Consider the following 16,134-nt stretch of genomic DNA (forward strand, 5'->3'; position numbering starts at 1 on the left):
CTGCAGTGCAGTGGCACGATCTCAGCTCATTGCAACCTCCGCCATTCTCCCGCCTCAGCCTCCTGAGTAGCTGGGACTGCAGGCGCCCACCACCACGCCCGGCTAATTTTTTTTTTTGTATTTTTAGTAGGGACAGGGATTCACTGTGTTAGCCAGGATGGTCTCGATCTCCTGACCTCGTGATCCACCCTCCTCGGACTCCCAAAGTGCTGGGATTACAGGCGTGAGCCACTGCACCCGGCCAACTTTTACACTTTAAATACTTTATTGGTGGAGACTTTCTAAAGTATATTTGAGCATGCTTTGAACACGTTTTCTTGTCATTTTAAAGTATTCAAAAATTATCTTCAATTATGTCAAGGGCTTTAAATAAGCACTGCTTTTTCTTCTTCTTCTGCTGGTGGGCAGAGGATCTTCACAATACCTACTCTTTAATGCTGAGTTTTTGAAAGGGCTATTCCGCACCCCCCAAGAAGACCCTTGTACTTTAGAGGGGCTTTGAATGGGAAGCACTTGGAATTCAGAAGCAACTTAAATCCTTAATGCCTCTATTTTCTATTTCTGTATTAATGCCTTAATGTAGGCTAACCTGTTTGGGAGAGAAATCTTATATAGCTACTCTTCTAAGCTGGCACAATTGGGCTTTTACATAAACACAGCCCACACCTTACATCCATTCTGAAATCAGAGAGCCCAACTTCTAGGATCACAGTTCCGCCTGCTTCTGCAGGGAGCCTATTGCCCTTGACAGCTCTGTCCTACTTGCTCCAGAAGGAATGGTTCAGGTTGAATAGGGAAGGTGGTCGCCAAATATTGGACATTGAATCTAAGAGAGTGCACTCTTTCTCTTCTAAGAGCCATTTGTGGAAAGACTCCATAGTGGAGCTTTCAGAGTCAGAAGGGGAGAAGAGAAACTGACAAAGCCCCCAGTTTTGGGGCCCCTGTGATCTATATGCATACCCCACCATCACCCTGTTTTCCTCTCTCTTAAAAGGAGGTAGTCTTGGCCGGGCATGGTGGCTAATGCCTGTAATCGCAGCACTTTAGGAGGCTGAGGTGGGTGGATCACCAGGTCAGGAGTTCGAGACCAGCCTGACCAATATGGTGAAACCCCATCTCTACTAAAAATACAAAAATTAGCCAGGCATGGTGGTGGGTGCCTGTAATCCCAGCTACTCAGGAGGCTGAGGCAGGAGAGTTGCTTGAACCCAGGGGGCAGAGGTTGCAGTGAGCTGAGATTGTGCCACTGCACTCCAGCCTGGGTGACAGAGCAAGACTCTGTCTCAAAAACAAAACAAAACAAAAAAAAGAGGTAGTCTTTTTTTCCAATATTTAAAAAAATTACACTGGTAATATGGGTTTATTGTACAAAGATCAGAAAATACAGATAGGCAAAAGGAAGAAAATAAAAGTCACCACATTTAACCACTGTTTACATTTAAACATCTATCCTTCCAAACAAGTTTTCATTTCTTGTTTATTCAGAGAACTGGGGGGAAATCCTTTTTTCCTACGTCAAACATAGTTAGATAGGCCATTGATTGGTTGATTCTTTATGAACTATTTCCTAATTTGAAAATAAGTGAACAGGTACAAAAAATATTAGGCAAAAGTTAAAATACTATGTAGCATCCAGCCTGAGCAACATAGTGAGACCCTGTCTCTACAAAAAAATTATCATAATAATTATTATGAAATATTCATGTTTTTCTCTTTGCCTCTTTGTATTTTTTCTCTTTCTTTCCTTCCTTTCTTTCTTTCTCTTTCTTTCTTTCTTTTTTTTTTTTTTTTTTGGACAGAATTTCGCTCTTGTTGCACAGGTTGGAGTGCAATGGCATGATCTCAGCTCACCGCAACCTCCGCCTCCCGGGTTCGAGCAATTGTCCTGCCTCAGCCTCCCGAGTAGTTGGGATTACAGGCATGTGCCACCACGCCTGGCTAATTTTGTATTTTTATTAGAGACAGGGTTTCTCCATGTTGGTCAGGCAGGTCTCGAACTCCCAACCTCAGGTGATCCGCCTGCCTTGGCTGCCCAAAGTGCTGGGATTATAGGGGTGAGCCTCCGTGCCCAGCCCTTTTCCTTTTTTTTTTTTTTTTTTTTCCTATCAAATGAAGTTAGGGATGAAAGGAGATGGTAAAGAAGGAAGAAAGTTTGGTGTAGACACAATGTATAAAAATAACAGGCTGGGTGTGGTGTCTCATGCCTGGAATCCCAGCACTTTGGGAGGCCGAGGTGGGAGGATTGCTTGAGCCCAGGAGTTCTAGACCAGCCTGGGCAACATAATAAGACTCCATCTCTAAAAAAAAATTAAAAAAAATAGCCAGGCATGGTGGCACACACCAGTAGTCCCAGCTACTTGGGAGGTTGAAATGGGAGGATTGCTTGAGCCTGGGAGGTCGAGGCTGCAGTGAGCTGCGATTGCACCACTGCACTCCAGCCTGGGCGACCCCATCTAAAAAAAAAAAAAATAAGTTAAATAAGAGATCAAATGTCAGCTAAAATTAGGAGACAATGTGTTTTAGACCAATGGACAGTAGCAGGGCTGGCAGAAAAGCCACGTGGACCAGCATCTTTTTCCTCCACATAGCTGCCTGCTCAGAGGGGCCGTGAGTACAATGGTAATGCCAAGACCAGTTAAGTTAGTGGTATAGACTGGAGTTTGGTGCTGATGAGATCAAGGGGATGCAGAAATCACTGTGTTAAACAGTGAGTGTCCCTAAAAGATTCTGATCTCAGGGCAGGGACAGAAATTGGAAACAGATGCCTCAAAAATGCATTCAGTTAGTCCCAAAGGCAGCTCGGTGAAAGTAGGAATGACTTAGCATCATCTAACGTCACTCCCAGGGGAAAAATGCCCTGAAGCTTGTATTTCACTGATTGTTATTATAATTTTTATGTGACTGTATATGATAACCATGTTGGCTTCTTTGAATTACAGGTCAAACTGCGTTAATATTTGGTGCAAGAATATTAGACTATGTTATCAATTTGTGCAAAGGTAAATTTGACTTCCTTGAACGGCTCTCAGACGATTTGCTCCTGAATATCATTTCTTATCTGGATCTTGAAGATATTGCCAGGCTTTGTCAAACATCACACAGATTTGCAAAGGTAACGGTCAATAATTTTATGTCTATGTAGAATTTTCCATATGCTTTCTAAAAAAAATTTTTAACATAGCAATCATTTGTTGAGTACTAACTTTGTGATGGACACTGTCTTAGGTGCACAAGCAGCAGAGATGAAATGACATTCCTCCCCTCAAAGAACTTACAGTATTATAGTAGAGATTCATGTAAATGCAAATAATTATAATACAGCGTGATCAGTTCAACAAGGGATGTGTATGCAAGGTACAAAGATAGTGCAAAGTGATTTTCTCTGCCTGGCTTCACAAAAGCAGGTTACTTCATCTAGCTTTTGAGGGTGAAGTTGGTGAAGACAGGTGATCTGGGTTGGGGGGCATTCCAAGTCAAGGAACAACCAAGCAGAAGCATAGTGGCGTAAGAGAATAGGGCACTTAGGGAGGCCGAGGTGGGTGGATCACCTGAGGTCAGGAGTTTGAGACCAGCCTGGCCAACATGGGGAAACCCCATCTCTACTAAAAATACAAAAATCAGCTGGGCATGGTGGCAGGTGCTTGTAATCCCAGCTACTCAGGAGGCTGAGGCAGGAGAATCACTTGAACCCGGGAGGTGGAGGTTGCAGTGAGCCAAGATCTTGCCACTGAACTCCAGCCTGGGTGACAGAGCGAGACTCCGACTCAAAAAAAAAAAAAAAAAAGAGAGAATAGGGCAAGGAGGACAACCTGACATCCGTTTCCATTTCTTCTAGTAATAGCCTTTGCTGCATTGCCTGTCTCCCAATATGTGTGTTTCAGTGGGCTGTCCATTGCAGTGTCCCATTTTCTTCCTTGCCCGAAGCTGACAAGATGCATTGTCTCACTGCTTGAAATCCTCAGCAGAATGACCCAAGAGCAGGAAGCACAGTTAGTCTGATTTCAGCCATTGTCAAGGCTTCAGTGTGACCTTTGTCAGTTGTACTCCCTGGATCCTGGAAGATACCTTGGTCCCTAACCCTTCTGTTGTTCCTTCAACTCCAGAACCCCCAATGCTACCCCACAATCACACACATACTAATTTTCCATTAAATCTCTTTTTGGCTTAAGTAAATCAGAATGGGAATCTGTTGCTTGCAACTGAGGAACCCTGACTAGCTCGGTATTTAGCTGTAATGTATTGGGGCAATGTCCATTTATAAAAGAACATACAACATTTTCCAAGATGATTCAAATCATAATCTTATTATCTAAAAAGCCAACATTTTTTCCCAATAATGCAATAAAATGTCTTGATTTTAAAAATTAATTTTAATTCAGGCACAGTGGCTCATGACTGTAATTCCAGCACTTTGGGAGGCTGAGGAGGGAGGATTGGTTGAGCCTAGGAATTTGAGATCAACTTGGGCAAAATAGGGAGATTCCATCTCTACATTTTTTAAAAATTAGCTGAGTGTTATGGCCGGGCGCGGTGGCTCATGCCTGTAATCCCAGCACTTTGGGAGGCTGAGGCGGTTGGATCACCTGAGGTCGGGAGTTCGAGACCAGCCTGACCAGCATGGAAAAAACCTGTCTCTACTAAAAATACAAAATTAGCCAAGCGTGGTAGCACATGCCTGTAATCCCAGCTACTAGGGAGGCTGAGGCAGGAGAATCGCTCGAACCCGGGAGGCGGAGGTTGTGGTGAGCCAAGATCATGCCATTGCACTCCAGCCTGGGCAACAAGAGTGAAACTCCGCCTCAGAAAAAAAAAAAAAATTTCTGAGTGTCATGGCATGCCCCTGGAGTCCCAGTTACTTTGGAGGCTGAATAGGAGGATCACTTGAGCCCAGGAGGTTGAGGTTACAGTGAGTTGTGTTCACACCACTGCACCCCAGCCTGGACAACAGAACAAAACCCTGTCTCAAAAAACATAATTTTTTTTTTTTTTTTTGAGACCGAGTCTTGCTCTGTCGCCCAGGCTGAAGTGCAGTGGCGCAATCTCGGCTCACTACAAGCTCCGCCTCCCAGGTTCACGCCATTGTCCTGCCTCAGCCTCCCGAGTAGCTAGGACTACAGGTGCCCGCCACCACACCCGGCTAATTTTTTGTATTTTTAGTAGAGACGGGGTTTCACCGTGTTAGCCAGGATGGTCTCGATCTCCTGATGTCGTGATCCACCCGCCTCAGCCTCCCAAAGTGCTGGGATTACAAGCGTGAACCACCGTGCCCGGCCAAAAATAATTTTAAGTAATGTAATTTTTTTTTTTTTTTTTGAGACAGAGTCTTGCTCTGTCGCCCAGGCCAGAGTGCAATGGCATGATCTCAGCTGACTGCAGCCTCCGCCTATTGGGTTCAAGTGATTCTTGTGCCTCAGCTTCCCGAGTAACTGGGATTACAGGCACCCACCATCATGCCCAGCTAATTTTTATATTTTTAGTACAGACGGGGTTTCCCCATGTTGGCCAGGCTGATCTCAAACTCCTGACCTCAGGTGATCCACCCACCTCGGCCTCCCAAAGTGCTGGGATTACAGGTGTGAGCCACCGCGCCCAGCCTTAAGTAATATAATCTGTATTATAGTACTTAATATATTCCTTTTGAGAGTGTGTGTGTGTATATATATATGTGTGTATATATATGTGTGTATATATACGTATGCGTATATATACACACACACACGTATTTAATTTTTAAAAGAGAGGTGGGATTTCATTGTGTTGCCCAGGTTGCTCTTGAACTCCTGGGCTCAAATGATCCTCCCACCTCAGCCTCCCAAAGTGCTGAGATTACAGGTGTGAGCCACCTTCCTGTCCAAATATATATATGTATATATATGTATTTTTTAACTTATATTTTGGGTTCGGGCATACATGTGAAGGTTTGTTACACAGGTAAACTCATGTCACAGGGTTTTTTTGTACAGATTATTTAATCACCCAGGTTAATTATTAAACCCAATACCCAATAGTTATGTTTTCTGCTCCTCCTCTTCCTCCCGCCCTCCACCCTCAAGTAGACACCAGTATCTATTGTTTCCTTCTTTGTATTCATAAGTTCTCATCATTTAGCTCCCCAAAATATATTTTTTACTTGATTTTCCTCCCTAAAAATAGAAAGCTGAAAACAAGTATTATTGTATATATTTTTGCCATTAAATAAGTATCCTAAAGTTGAAATTTTGTGCTTGGTGCTGATAAGAAGCTGATTATTAGGGCCGGGCATGGTGGCTCACACCTGTAATCCCAGCACTTTGGGAGGCCGAGGCAGGTGGATCACCTCAGGTCAGGAGTTTGAGACCAGCCTGGCCAACATGGGGAAACCACATCTCAACTAAAAATACAAAAATTAGCCGGGCCTGGTGGCACAGGCCTGTAATCCCAGGTAGCTGGGAGGCTGAGGCAGGATTGCTGCTTGAACTCAGGATGCGGAGGTTGCAGTGAGCCAAGATCACACCACTGCATTGCAGCCTGGACAACAGAGTGAGACTGTCTCAAGAAAAAAAAAAAGAAGAAGAAGCTGATTATTCACATTTTAAATGAAAAGAGAATTCTACGTAAATAAAATATGCTAGTGGGGATCTAGTAAAAGTTTCTGCGCTGTTGCAGGGCCTGGATTTGATTTTCTATCAAATCCTTCCATTTACTTTCAGTAAATTTCTGCTCCTGCAAGTAAATGGAAGGATTTGATAGGGAACAGCAGCAAGTGAGTGGCTTCTGGTAGTTATTTCTCACGCTGAGCGGCTGCCTTCTCTCCAAGTTTTACTCACTTCCACTATTACTTTCACTCTCAGTGTCCTGCTATTATTTCAGTGCAGTCTTGAAAACATTCTCCATAATTTAGCCAGTGCTCTGAAGTAGGGCTTCTCTAGGTTGCTGATTTCAGCCCTGAGCATCTTTACAGACCAGAATTATTAGAAGATGGAACATGACTCAGGGCTGCTGCTTTTATTCTCCCCACATAACATTAACCACTTTTTTTTTTTTTTTTTTTTGAATCAGAGTCTCGCTCGGTCACCCAGGCTGGAGTTCAGTGGCGAGATCTCAGCTCATGCAACCTCCACCTCCTGGGTTCAAGGGATTCTCCTGCCTCAGCCTCCTGAGTAGCTGGGTGGGACTACAGGTGTTGCCACCATGCCTGGCTAATTTTTGCATTTTCAGTAGAGACTGGGTTTCACCATGTTGGCCAGGTTGGTCTTGAACTCCTGGCCTCAAGTGATCCACCTACCTCAGCCTCCCAAAGTGTTGAGATTACAGGCGTGAGCCACTGCACCCGGCCAACCACTTTTTTTCTTATTTGCACACAGGGAAAGAAGGAAAACCACTTATTTCTGTTGTCAATCTAAGTGTTATCTCTGTTCCATTTACCTGTTACACACTTCATTTATAAGTTATTTTCTTTTTCTTTTTTCTTTTTTTTTCTTTTGAGACAGAGTCTTGCTCTGTTGCCCAGGCTGGAATGCAATGGCACCATCTTGGCTCACTGCAACCTCTGCCTCCTGGGTTCAAGCAATTCTGCTGCCTCAGCCTCCCGAGTAGCTGGGATTACAGGCACCCACCACTGCGCCTGGCTAATTTTTGTATTTTTAGTAGACACGGGGTTTCGCCATGTTGGCCAGGCTGGTTTTGGACTCCTGACCTCAGGTGATCCACCTGCCTCGGCCTCCCAAAGTGCTGGGATTACAGGCATGAGCCACCATGCCCAACCTTATAAGTTATTTTCATTTAACTACTTTATTAATGAAAAAAAGGCTTCCTTTTCAAATTCCGGGGGACAAGTTTATTACCAAATTATTTGTGTCCAGTCCAGCTCCTTCCTCTTACCTCAGGGAGGGAGTTGCTCCTCTCCTGCTCAAGATCAGTGCTACCTGACACCTGGTTCCAGGGCCTACTCCTGGGAATTTCACTTATTTCCTTTCTCTTCTGTTTGTTGTTGTTATTATTATTGTTTTTTTAAGAGACAAAGTCACTCCATCACCCAGGCTGGAGTGCAGTGGCATGATCTCTGCTAACTGCAATCTCCGCCTCCCAGGTTCAAGCGATTCTCATGTGTCAGCCTCCTGAGTAGCTGGAATTACAAGTGCAAGCCACCACACCTGGCTAATTTTATTTTATTTTATTTTATTTCTGTATTTTTGGTAGAGACGGGGTTTTACCACGTTGGCCAGGCTGGTCTCGAACTCCTGACCTCAAGTGATCAGCCTGCCTCAGCTTCCCAAAGTGCTGGGATTACAGGCATGAGCCACTGCTCGGCCTATTGTTATTTTTTTTTTAACTTTTAATTACCCAGCTTCCCCCATGTTGACATCTTACATAACCATGGTACATTTATAAAAACTAGGCAATTAATATTGGTACAACACTATTAACTAAAATACAGATGTTATTAGAATTTCATTAGTTTTTTCAATAATGTCCTTTTGCTGTTTTATGTCCAATCTAGCTTACTACACTGCATTTAGTAATTAAATCTTTCTCTGTTTTTTACCCCCCGTACATTAATTTTTTTTTTCCTTTTTGAGACAGGGTCTTGCTTTGTTACACAGGCTGGAGTGCAATGGCATGATTACAGCTCACTGCAACCTCCACCCCCTGGACTCAAGTGATCCTTCCACCTCAGCCTCCTGGGTAGCTGGGACTACAGGCCTGCGCCACCATACCCAGCTAATTTTTGTATTTTTTGTAGAGACGGGGTTTTGCCATCTTGTGCTGGTTGGTCTTGAATTTTGGGGCTGAAGCAATCCTCCTGCTTCAGCCTCCCAAAGTGTTGGGATTACAGGCGTGCGCCACCATGCCCGGCATTAATTTTTTTCTCAAATCAGTTTCATCCTTCAAAAAACAAAAACTATCCTTATCCAATCTCTCTTCTTCAAAAATGGTTTACATAGCAGTTAATGCTCAGCAAACCAGCAGCATTAGTGACTTCATAATCCATGATGAAATGAGAATAATAAGGATGATATAAAGTTTTTGATAAAGCTAAACTTGTTTCATTTAAATGACCGTCTTTCAGTGGACGTTAGATCTTTCCTATTTTGGGGAGGGTTGAAATATTCCTTCTTGGCTGGGCACAGTGGCTCACACCTTTGGGAGGCCGAGGCGGGTGGATCACGAGGTCAGGAGATCAAAACCATCCTGGCCAACATGATGAAACCCCCGTCTCTACTAAAAATACAAAAAATTAGCCAGGTGTGGTGGCGTGCGCCTATAGTCCCAGCTACTCAGGTTGAGGCAAGAGAATCGCTTGAACCCAGGAGGCGGAGATTGCAGTGACCCGAGATCGGGCCACTGCACTTTACCCCGGGCTACAGAGCAAGACTCCGTCTTAAAAAAAAAAAAAAAAAAAAAAAGTTCTTTTTTTTATGAAGTGGTGGCAATAATACATGATCACTTTAAAAATTGTTCTTATTTGACAAAATGTGAAAGTCAGCAGCAACCTTATTTTGGTTCTTTATTATCATTTTATTTTGTTCTGCCTTTTAAAAAATTCACTGGTCTTAGGATAACCCAAAATTCTGAGAGGTGTTAGTCTAATGTCAGCCTACAGCTCCTCTTTCATTTTCCCCTCGGTCCATGCCTGCAAAATATCTCTGGCCCATTCACAACAACCTTGTGTTTGTTGTATCAAAAGGACCTGTTTCAGGTGTTCTTCTTCTTTTTTTTTTTTTGACACGGAGTCTTGCTGTGTTGCCCAGGCTGGAGTACAGTGGTGTGATCTCAACTCACTGCAACCTCCACCTCCCAGGTTCAACTGATTCTCCTGCCTCAGCCTCCCAAGTAGCTGGGACTACAAGCATGTGCCACCACACCCGGCTAATTTTTAGTATTTTTAGTAGAGACAGGGTTTCGCCATGTTGGCTAGGCTAGTCTTGAACTCTTGAACTCAGGTAATCGCCTGCCTTGGCTTCCCAAAGTGCTGAGATTACAGGCACGAGCCACCCATGCCCAACCAAGTCTTCTGCTTCTTGACTCATCTCTGCTTCCAGGACTCTGGTGGGTTTTCTCCTGGGAACCCCTTAATTGCTTCAATGATTGCTTGTCCATGTGAGCTCAGGGTGGCCATTTTACATTGTACTCTGGTCATGCCATTGTCCTGCTCACTGGCCTTTAATGGCTTCCTGTCATTTTCAGAATGAGGTCCACAGTCGTAGCCAGCACAGCCACGGGGCCTTCGCCGCCCTGCCTCCTGCCACCCTCTGCCCCAGCCAGGTCAGCTCCTTGCAGCTCTCTGTGTGCTGTGCTCTACTGTGCCTTTTGCCTTTGCTTAACACTGCTCTCTTTTCCAGGAATATTCTCCTCCTGACTCATCCACCACCTGGATCTCCCAGATGCCCCTTGATTGGCTTTTGTGTTTGCTTGCCCCACCCCCTTGACTTGTCTCCCTGCCAAGCTCAAGGGCAAGGATTGTGTCACCTAACTTCATATACCCACCTTAACAGAGTGTCTAGCCCAGAGTTACCTCCCAGAAAATGGTGGTTGAATGCTTCCATATCAATTTTGTTTATATTTTTGAAAAAGAAAGTTGACATCCATTGCAATGGTCAGATTGGAAATGTTTAAAAATTATGTATCCTTGTATATAAACTAAAAAGTTATTGCCCCTCCCATTCTCTGATTCTCATCTCTAGTGGCAACCATATTAACTGTGTTTTGTATGTCCTTCCAGAGATATTCTACACATGTAGAACCATATGTGTGTGAGATGTGCAAGTACATACACCGGTACACACACCCTTCTAAAAAGCATGTGGTAACATATTATATATTGTTCTCCATCTGTTTTTTTTTCTACTTCACAACATATTTTAGACACTTTTAAAATATCAATACTGGCCACGCATGGTGGCTCACACCTGTAATCCCAGCACTTTGGGAGGCCGAGGTAGGTGGATCACTTGAGGTGAGGAGTTTGAGACCAGTCTGACCAACATGGTGAAACCTCATCTCTACTAAAAATACAAAATTAGCTGGGCATGGTGGCACACACCTGTAATCCCAGCTACTTGGGAGGCTGAGGCAGGAGAATCGCTTGAACCCGGAAGGCAGAGTTTGCAGTGAGCCGAGATTGAGCCATTGCACTCCAGTCTTGGCAATAAGAGTGGAACTCCATCTCAAAAATAAAATAAAACATCAGTACCTATCAATCTTCCTCCATTTAAAAAATTGCCATAGGATATCAGCACATGGACAGATTATTTATTTATTTATTTTCCTGAGACAGGGTCATCTTGCTGTGTCACCCAGGCAGGAGTGTGGTGGCACAAACACAGCTCACTGCAGCCTTCACTTCCTGGGCTCAAGCAATCCTCCCACCTCAGCCTCTCAAATGGCTGGGACTACAGGTGCACACCACGACACCCGGCTAATTTTTGTGTTTTTTTGTAGAGACTGGGTCTTGCTATCTTGCCTTAGCTGATCTCAAACTCTTGGGCTCAAGCAGTCCTCCTGCCTCGGCCTTCCAAAGTGTTGGGATTACAGGTGTGAGCCACCACACACAGCGTAGATAATTTATTTAACCAGATTTTTTGTTTCTCCTCTGTATTTATAAATGATGCTCCATACTTTATATACAATTTGCATTGCATGTTTATCTGTAGAAAAAAATTGCTAAGTGTAACTATTTAAAATAATCAAAGAAATATATTGAAATATGCATGATATAGGTAGTATAGTGCGACTATAATATGCGCCTCCATGCATATGGAAAAAAGGAAATAAGTGTGTACCTTGGGTCACAGACTATAACATTCATTCATTCATTCATTTATTCATTCATTCATTTATTTGAGATGGAGTCTCACTCTGTTACTCAGGTCAGAGTGCAGTGGCACAATCTTCGTTCATTGCAGCCTCCGCCTCCCAGATTCCAGTGATTCTCCTGCCTCAGCCTCCTGAGTAGCTGGGATTACAGGTGCCCTCCTCCATACCTGGCTAATTTTTGTATTTTTAGTAGAGATGGGGTTTCACCATTTTGGCCAGGCTGATCTCAAACTCCTGACCTCAAGTGATCTGCCTACCTCGGCCTTCCAAAGTACTGAGATTACAGACGTGAGCCACCACGCCCAGCCCATAAGAACATTTATTGAGCACTTACTGTATGTCTAGCATTCCACTAAGTTTTCTAATTACATTTTTTATTTAGTTCTCATAGAAATCTTTAGATGTAGATACTATTATTATCCTTATTCTATTTTATTTTATTTTAGTTTTTTTTTTTTTTGAGACAGAGTCTTGCTCTGTTGCCTAGGCTGGCACAATCTTGGCTCACTGTAACCTCTGCCTCCTGGGTTCAAGCAATTCTCCTGCCTCAGCCTCCCAAGTAGCTGAGACTATAGGCGCATGCCACCATGCCCAGCTAATTTTCGTATTTTTAGTAGAGGCGAGGTTTCGCCATGTTGGTCAGGCTGGTCTCTAACTTCTTACCTCAGGTGATCTGCCTGCCTTGGCCTCCCAAAGTGCTGGGATTACAGGCATGAGCCACTGCGCCCGGCCATCCTATTCATAAGGAAGCTAAAACTCAACAAGTCTAACTGATGTGCCCGAGGTCATATGGCCAGGGAGTTTCCCTCAGGCACCCGACTGCTGGACCGAGTGATATATGGATACACTTCAGGGCTGTGTGCAGTCAGTATGTAATTACTGAGCCCCTGCTGTGGGCCGGACACAGTGGTAGGTTCTGGGGACTTGAAGGTGAAAAGATGCACGTGTCCCTGCCTTTAAGGAGCTTACATTCTTGAGCAGAGCAAAGGAAGAATATGGCTGGAAATGAAGTGGGAGGGGCTGGGGAGTAGCAGGCAGATCTGCAGGCACATGGTCAAGGTGTTGTTTTCATGGAGCCTGTTAAGAGTGCGGTGTGCAGGGTCACCTCTATGAGACAGAAAGGCTCCCACGGCCGGACCTGACTCCGTAGTATCGCTTCTGCCTTAGAAGCATAAAGACACATTCCCAAGAGCCAGACCGTGTGGGGACTCTGTGAAAGGGGCCCCAGCTCAGGGAGTCCATGGTGCTATTCCACAGTTGAGGATGGAAGTATCCAGTTATACTTAATGCCACCAGCAATCAGGATCATCCAGCTTTCTGCCTTTGCTCTGATTCTATGTTGACCAAGGCCTGGAGCCTGCAGCCTGCAGCCTGGAGCTGTGGATGAGCAACCAGCATACTGGAAAGTAGAGCTCCACACCTGTCAGGGTGGGGCCAGTCTCGGACTGAGGCAAGTTCACCAAGGTGTGCTGCCATTTGGGCACCTGCCTGGGGGGCCTAGTGGCTTGCCCCTGATAGCACCAGGCCTTGATGCTATCCATTTTCTCCAAAATGCAGTAGAGTAAGTCTGGAGAAACTGCCAGTGCAGCTAGATGGGAAGGCTGAGGCCCAGGCCGGGAAAGAGACGGTCATGACAGGCATATAAACACATTCATCCTGGTTGTGACTCAGGAATCACTGGGAGAACCACTCAGGAAGAAAACCACTCCTCTGTCCCTTGTTGGCTGTGGAGAGAGAGATTTTTCCCTCATGTCTACAAACCCTCTATGATCATAATTCCCATGTCTGGCCAAGCAGGTGAAGCCCCTGGGGCACAGGTGGAAACACAGATGCCAGGCCCATCCCCTGAGCATCTGGCTTGGTAGATCTGAGGTGGAACCAGCACTTATGCTCTTAATGTGTTTTCTTGTGTTTACAGCAACCTGATTCTAAGGGTTTGGTCCAACAATTTTCTTTTTTTTTTGTTACAGAGTCTCGCTCTGTTGCCCAGGCTGGAGTGCAGTGAAGCAATCTTGGCTTACTGCAATCTACCTCCCAGGTTCAAGCGATTCTCCCTCAGCCTCCCAAGTAGCTGGGACTACAGGCACATGCCACCATACCTGGCTAATTTTTGTATTTTAGTAGAGACAGAGTTTCACCATGTTGACCAGGCTGTTCTCGAATTCCTGATGTCAAATAATCCTCCCGCTTCAGCCTCCCAAAGTGCTGGGATTACAGGAGCCTGCCACCACCCCTGGCTAATTTTTGTATTTTTAGTAGAGACAGGGTTTCACCATGTTGGTCTGGCTGGTCTCAAACTCCTGACCTCAAGTGATCTACCCGCCTCGGCCTCGCAGAGTGCTGGGATTACAGGCATGAGCCACTGTGCTCATCCTGGCCCAAGAATTTGACCAATCGATATTAAGGTTGTACAGATCAAATGTCTCAGGGGACTCTAGAAGGCTGGAAGCTTGCGGGAGGAGATCTCCTAGCATCACTGCGCAGGCAGTGTGGTGTGTTTAAATAAGCAGGAGGCTGGAGAGCTGGGTTCTGTTCTGTTCTTAGCTCAGCCACTCCCCAGCATGAACCTGGAACAGCATCCTTCTCCCTTCTCTTCTCTCAGCCCTGGTTTTCCTGTTTGCAAAGGGAGAGGTTTTAAATAGATAAGCCCTAAGATTCTCTTCAACTGGACAATTTATGTATGCAAAATTCATGCACCACCACCAGGGGGGGCTAAATCCATGGTTAGCTGGGCTTTGGATCTGAGTAGCCAGAACTATAGAACCTTTCGTTTTGCAACCTGGCAACTACTAAGCAAAAGATCGTCAGGTTTTAGGAGTCATAGATGGGGGTATTTTGTACACGAACTTATAATATAAAACAAAACTAAATATTTTCAGTATAAAATTTGATGAGTCATAAATGAAGTTATACTAGTGGAAATTTTAGCTCTTTTGAGAATTATTTCCTTTCCCCCCAAATCTTGTTAGTTTTCACCCATAATCTCTATTACAAGACACATTGATATCCTGAAACGTACTGTGCTAGTAATGGGATAGTAATCCACATTGGTGCTGGAGTTCAGATCTTTTAAAGGAAGGTCAAATGATCTGTTTTTCATATTAAGACATTTTTAAAGTTTTCCTTTGTTTATATTTAGAATAGGTTGTAATCTGAGTAGAGGAACTAAACCTTGAAGGACTGTTGAAGGAGAGATAAGATAATGAGTGACCCTTCTAACATCAAAATGCTTTGGGGTCTGTAGATATCATATGATTCAGTGTTGCTGTTTAGCAATAACCATTATGTGAATATAATAGCTGTTGTGTTGATGTTTATGCAGAAAGGCTCTTAAGCAATTATGCCTTATTGTACTATTCATTTCTATTTGTAATTCATTCTCTTCCCTTATTGGAGTACTTTTAGAAGAGCATGAAGTATGGAAGGAAGGAGTGGTGACTGCTTTCTGTTCAGAAGTGAACGTAGTGGTGTCAGGAGGTAGAGATCACACTTACACATTTCTTCCTCCCCAGGAGGAAGTCAGGACACAGGGGGGCACAGCACAACAGGGCTGGCCAGGGCTGGTGCTGTTTGGGATAGGAGGTAGGATGGGCAGGGGGAAGCTGGGTATGGGCCAGGGAGGCTGCCCTGGTGCTCCATTATGAGGGGACAGCAATCATGCCTATGTTTGTGTGAACCCAAGATTTAGCTCCCACTTACAAGTAAGAATGTGCACTATTTGGTTTCCCATTTCTGTGTTACTTTGCTTAGGATAACAGCCTTCAGCAGCATCCACACTGCTGCAAGGACATGGTTTCATTCTTTTTTTATGGTGTGCAGTGGCAAAAGTTAATAGAAGAATAGAACATCTTCTACATTCAAGACCAAGAAGTGCTCACACCTTGCAGGAATTGGAGAAGGTTTGGATCACATCACCAGGGGTAGCATCTTGATGAGTTGAAGTGCTGGCTAAAGACAGACAGAAGATGGGGTGATGGTAGAGGGAGAAAGTTATAAATACAACTTCCGGCTGGGCACGGTGGCTCGCGCCTGTAATCCCAGCACTCTGAGAGGCTGAGGCAGGCAGATTACAAGGTCAGGAGTTCGAGACCAGCCTGATCAACATGGTGAAAACCTGTCTCTATAAAAAAAAATACAAAAATTAGCCAGGCATGGTGGTGTGCACCTGTAGTACTAGCTACTTGGAAGGCTGAAGCAGCAGAATCACTTGAACCCAGTAGGCGGAGGTTGCAGTGAGCCGAGATCGCACCCCTGCACTCCAGCCTGGGCAACAGAGTGAGACTCCGTCTAAAAAAAATAAATAGATAGATAAAAAAAATAGATAGAAAAGGCTGGGCG

General features: G+C 44.5%; 1 protein-coding gene across 3 annotated transcripts in view; it reads left to right on the plus strand.

Moving 5' to 3' along the window:
- FBXO36 (F-box protein 36) overlaps window positions 1-16,134 on the plus strand; it is a 133,703-nt gene that overhangs the window by 70,983 nt on the left and 46,586 nt on the right. For 2 of the 3 annotated variants that reach the window (XM_055109190.2, XM_003821846.5), the window contains exon 3: window positions 2,940-3,112. In XM_055109190.2, coding sequence (XP_054965165.1) covers window positions 2,940-3,112 — 173 coding nt within the window. Of the gene's footprint in view, window positions 1-2,939; window positions 3,113-10,322; window positions 10,642-16,134 lie in introns of those variants that run through there. The other variant, XM_008975312.3, reaches the window with a different exon arrangement.

The sequence above is a fragment of the Pan paniscus genome, chromosome 13 (assembly GCF_029289425.2).
Source record: "Pan paniscus chromosome 13, NHGRI_mPanPan1-v2.0_pri, whole genome shotgun sequence".
In the NCBI taxonomy this organism is placed as follows: domain Eukaryota; kingdom Metazoa; phylum Chordata; class Mammalia; order Primates; family Hominidae; genus Pan; species Pan paniscus.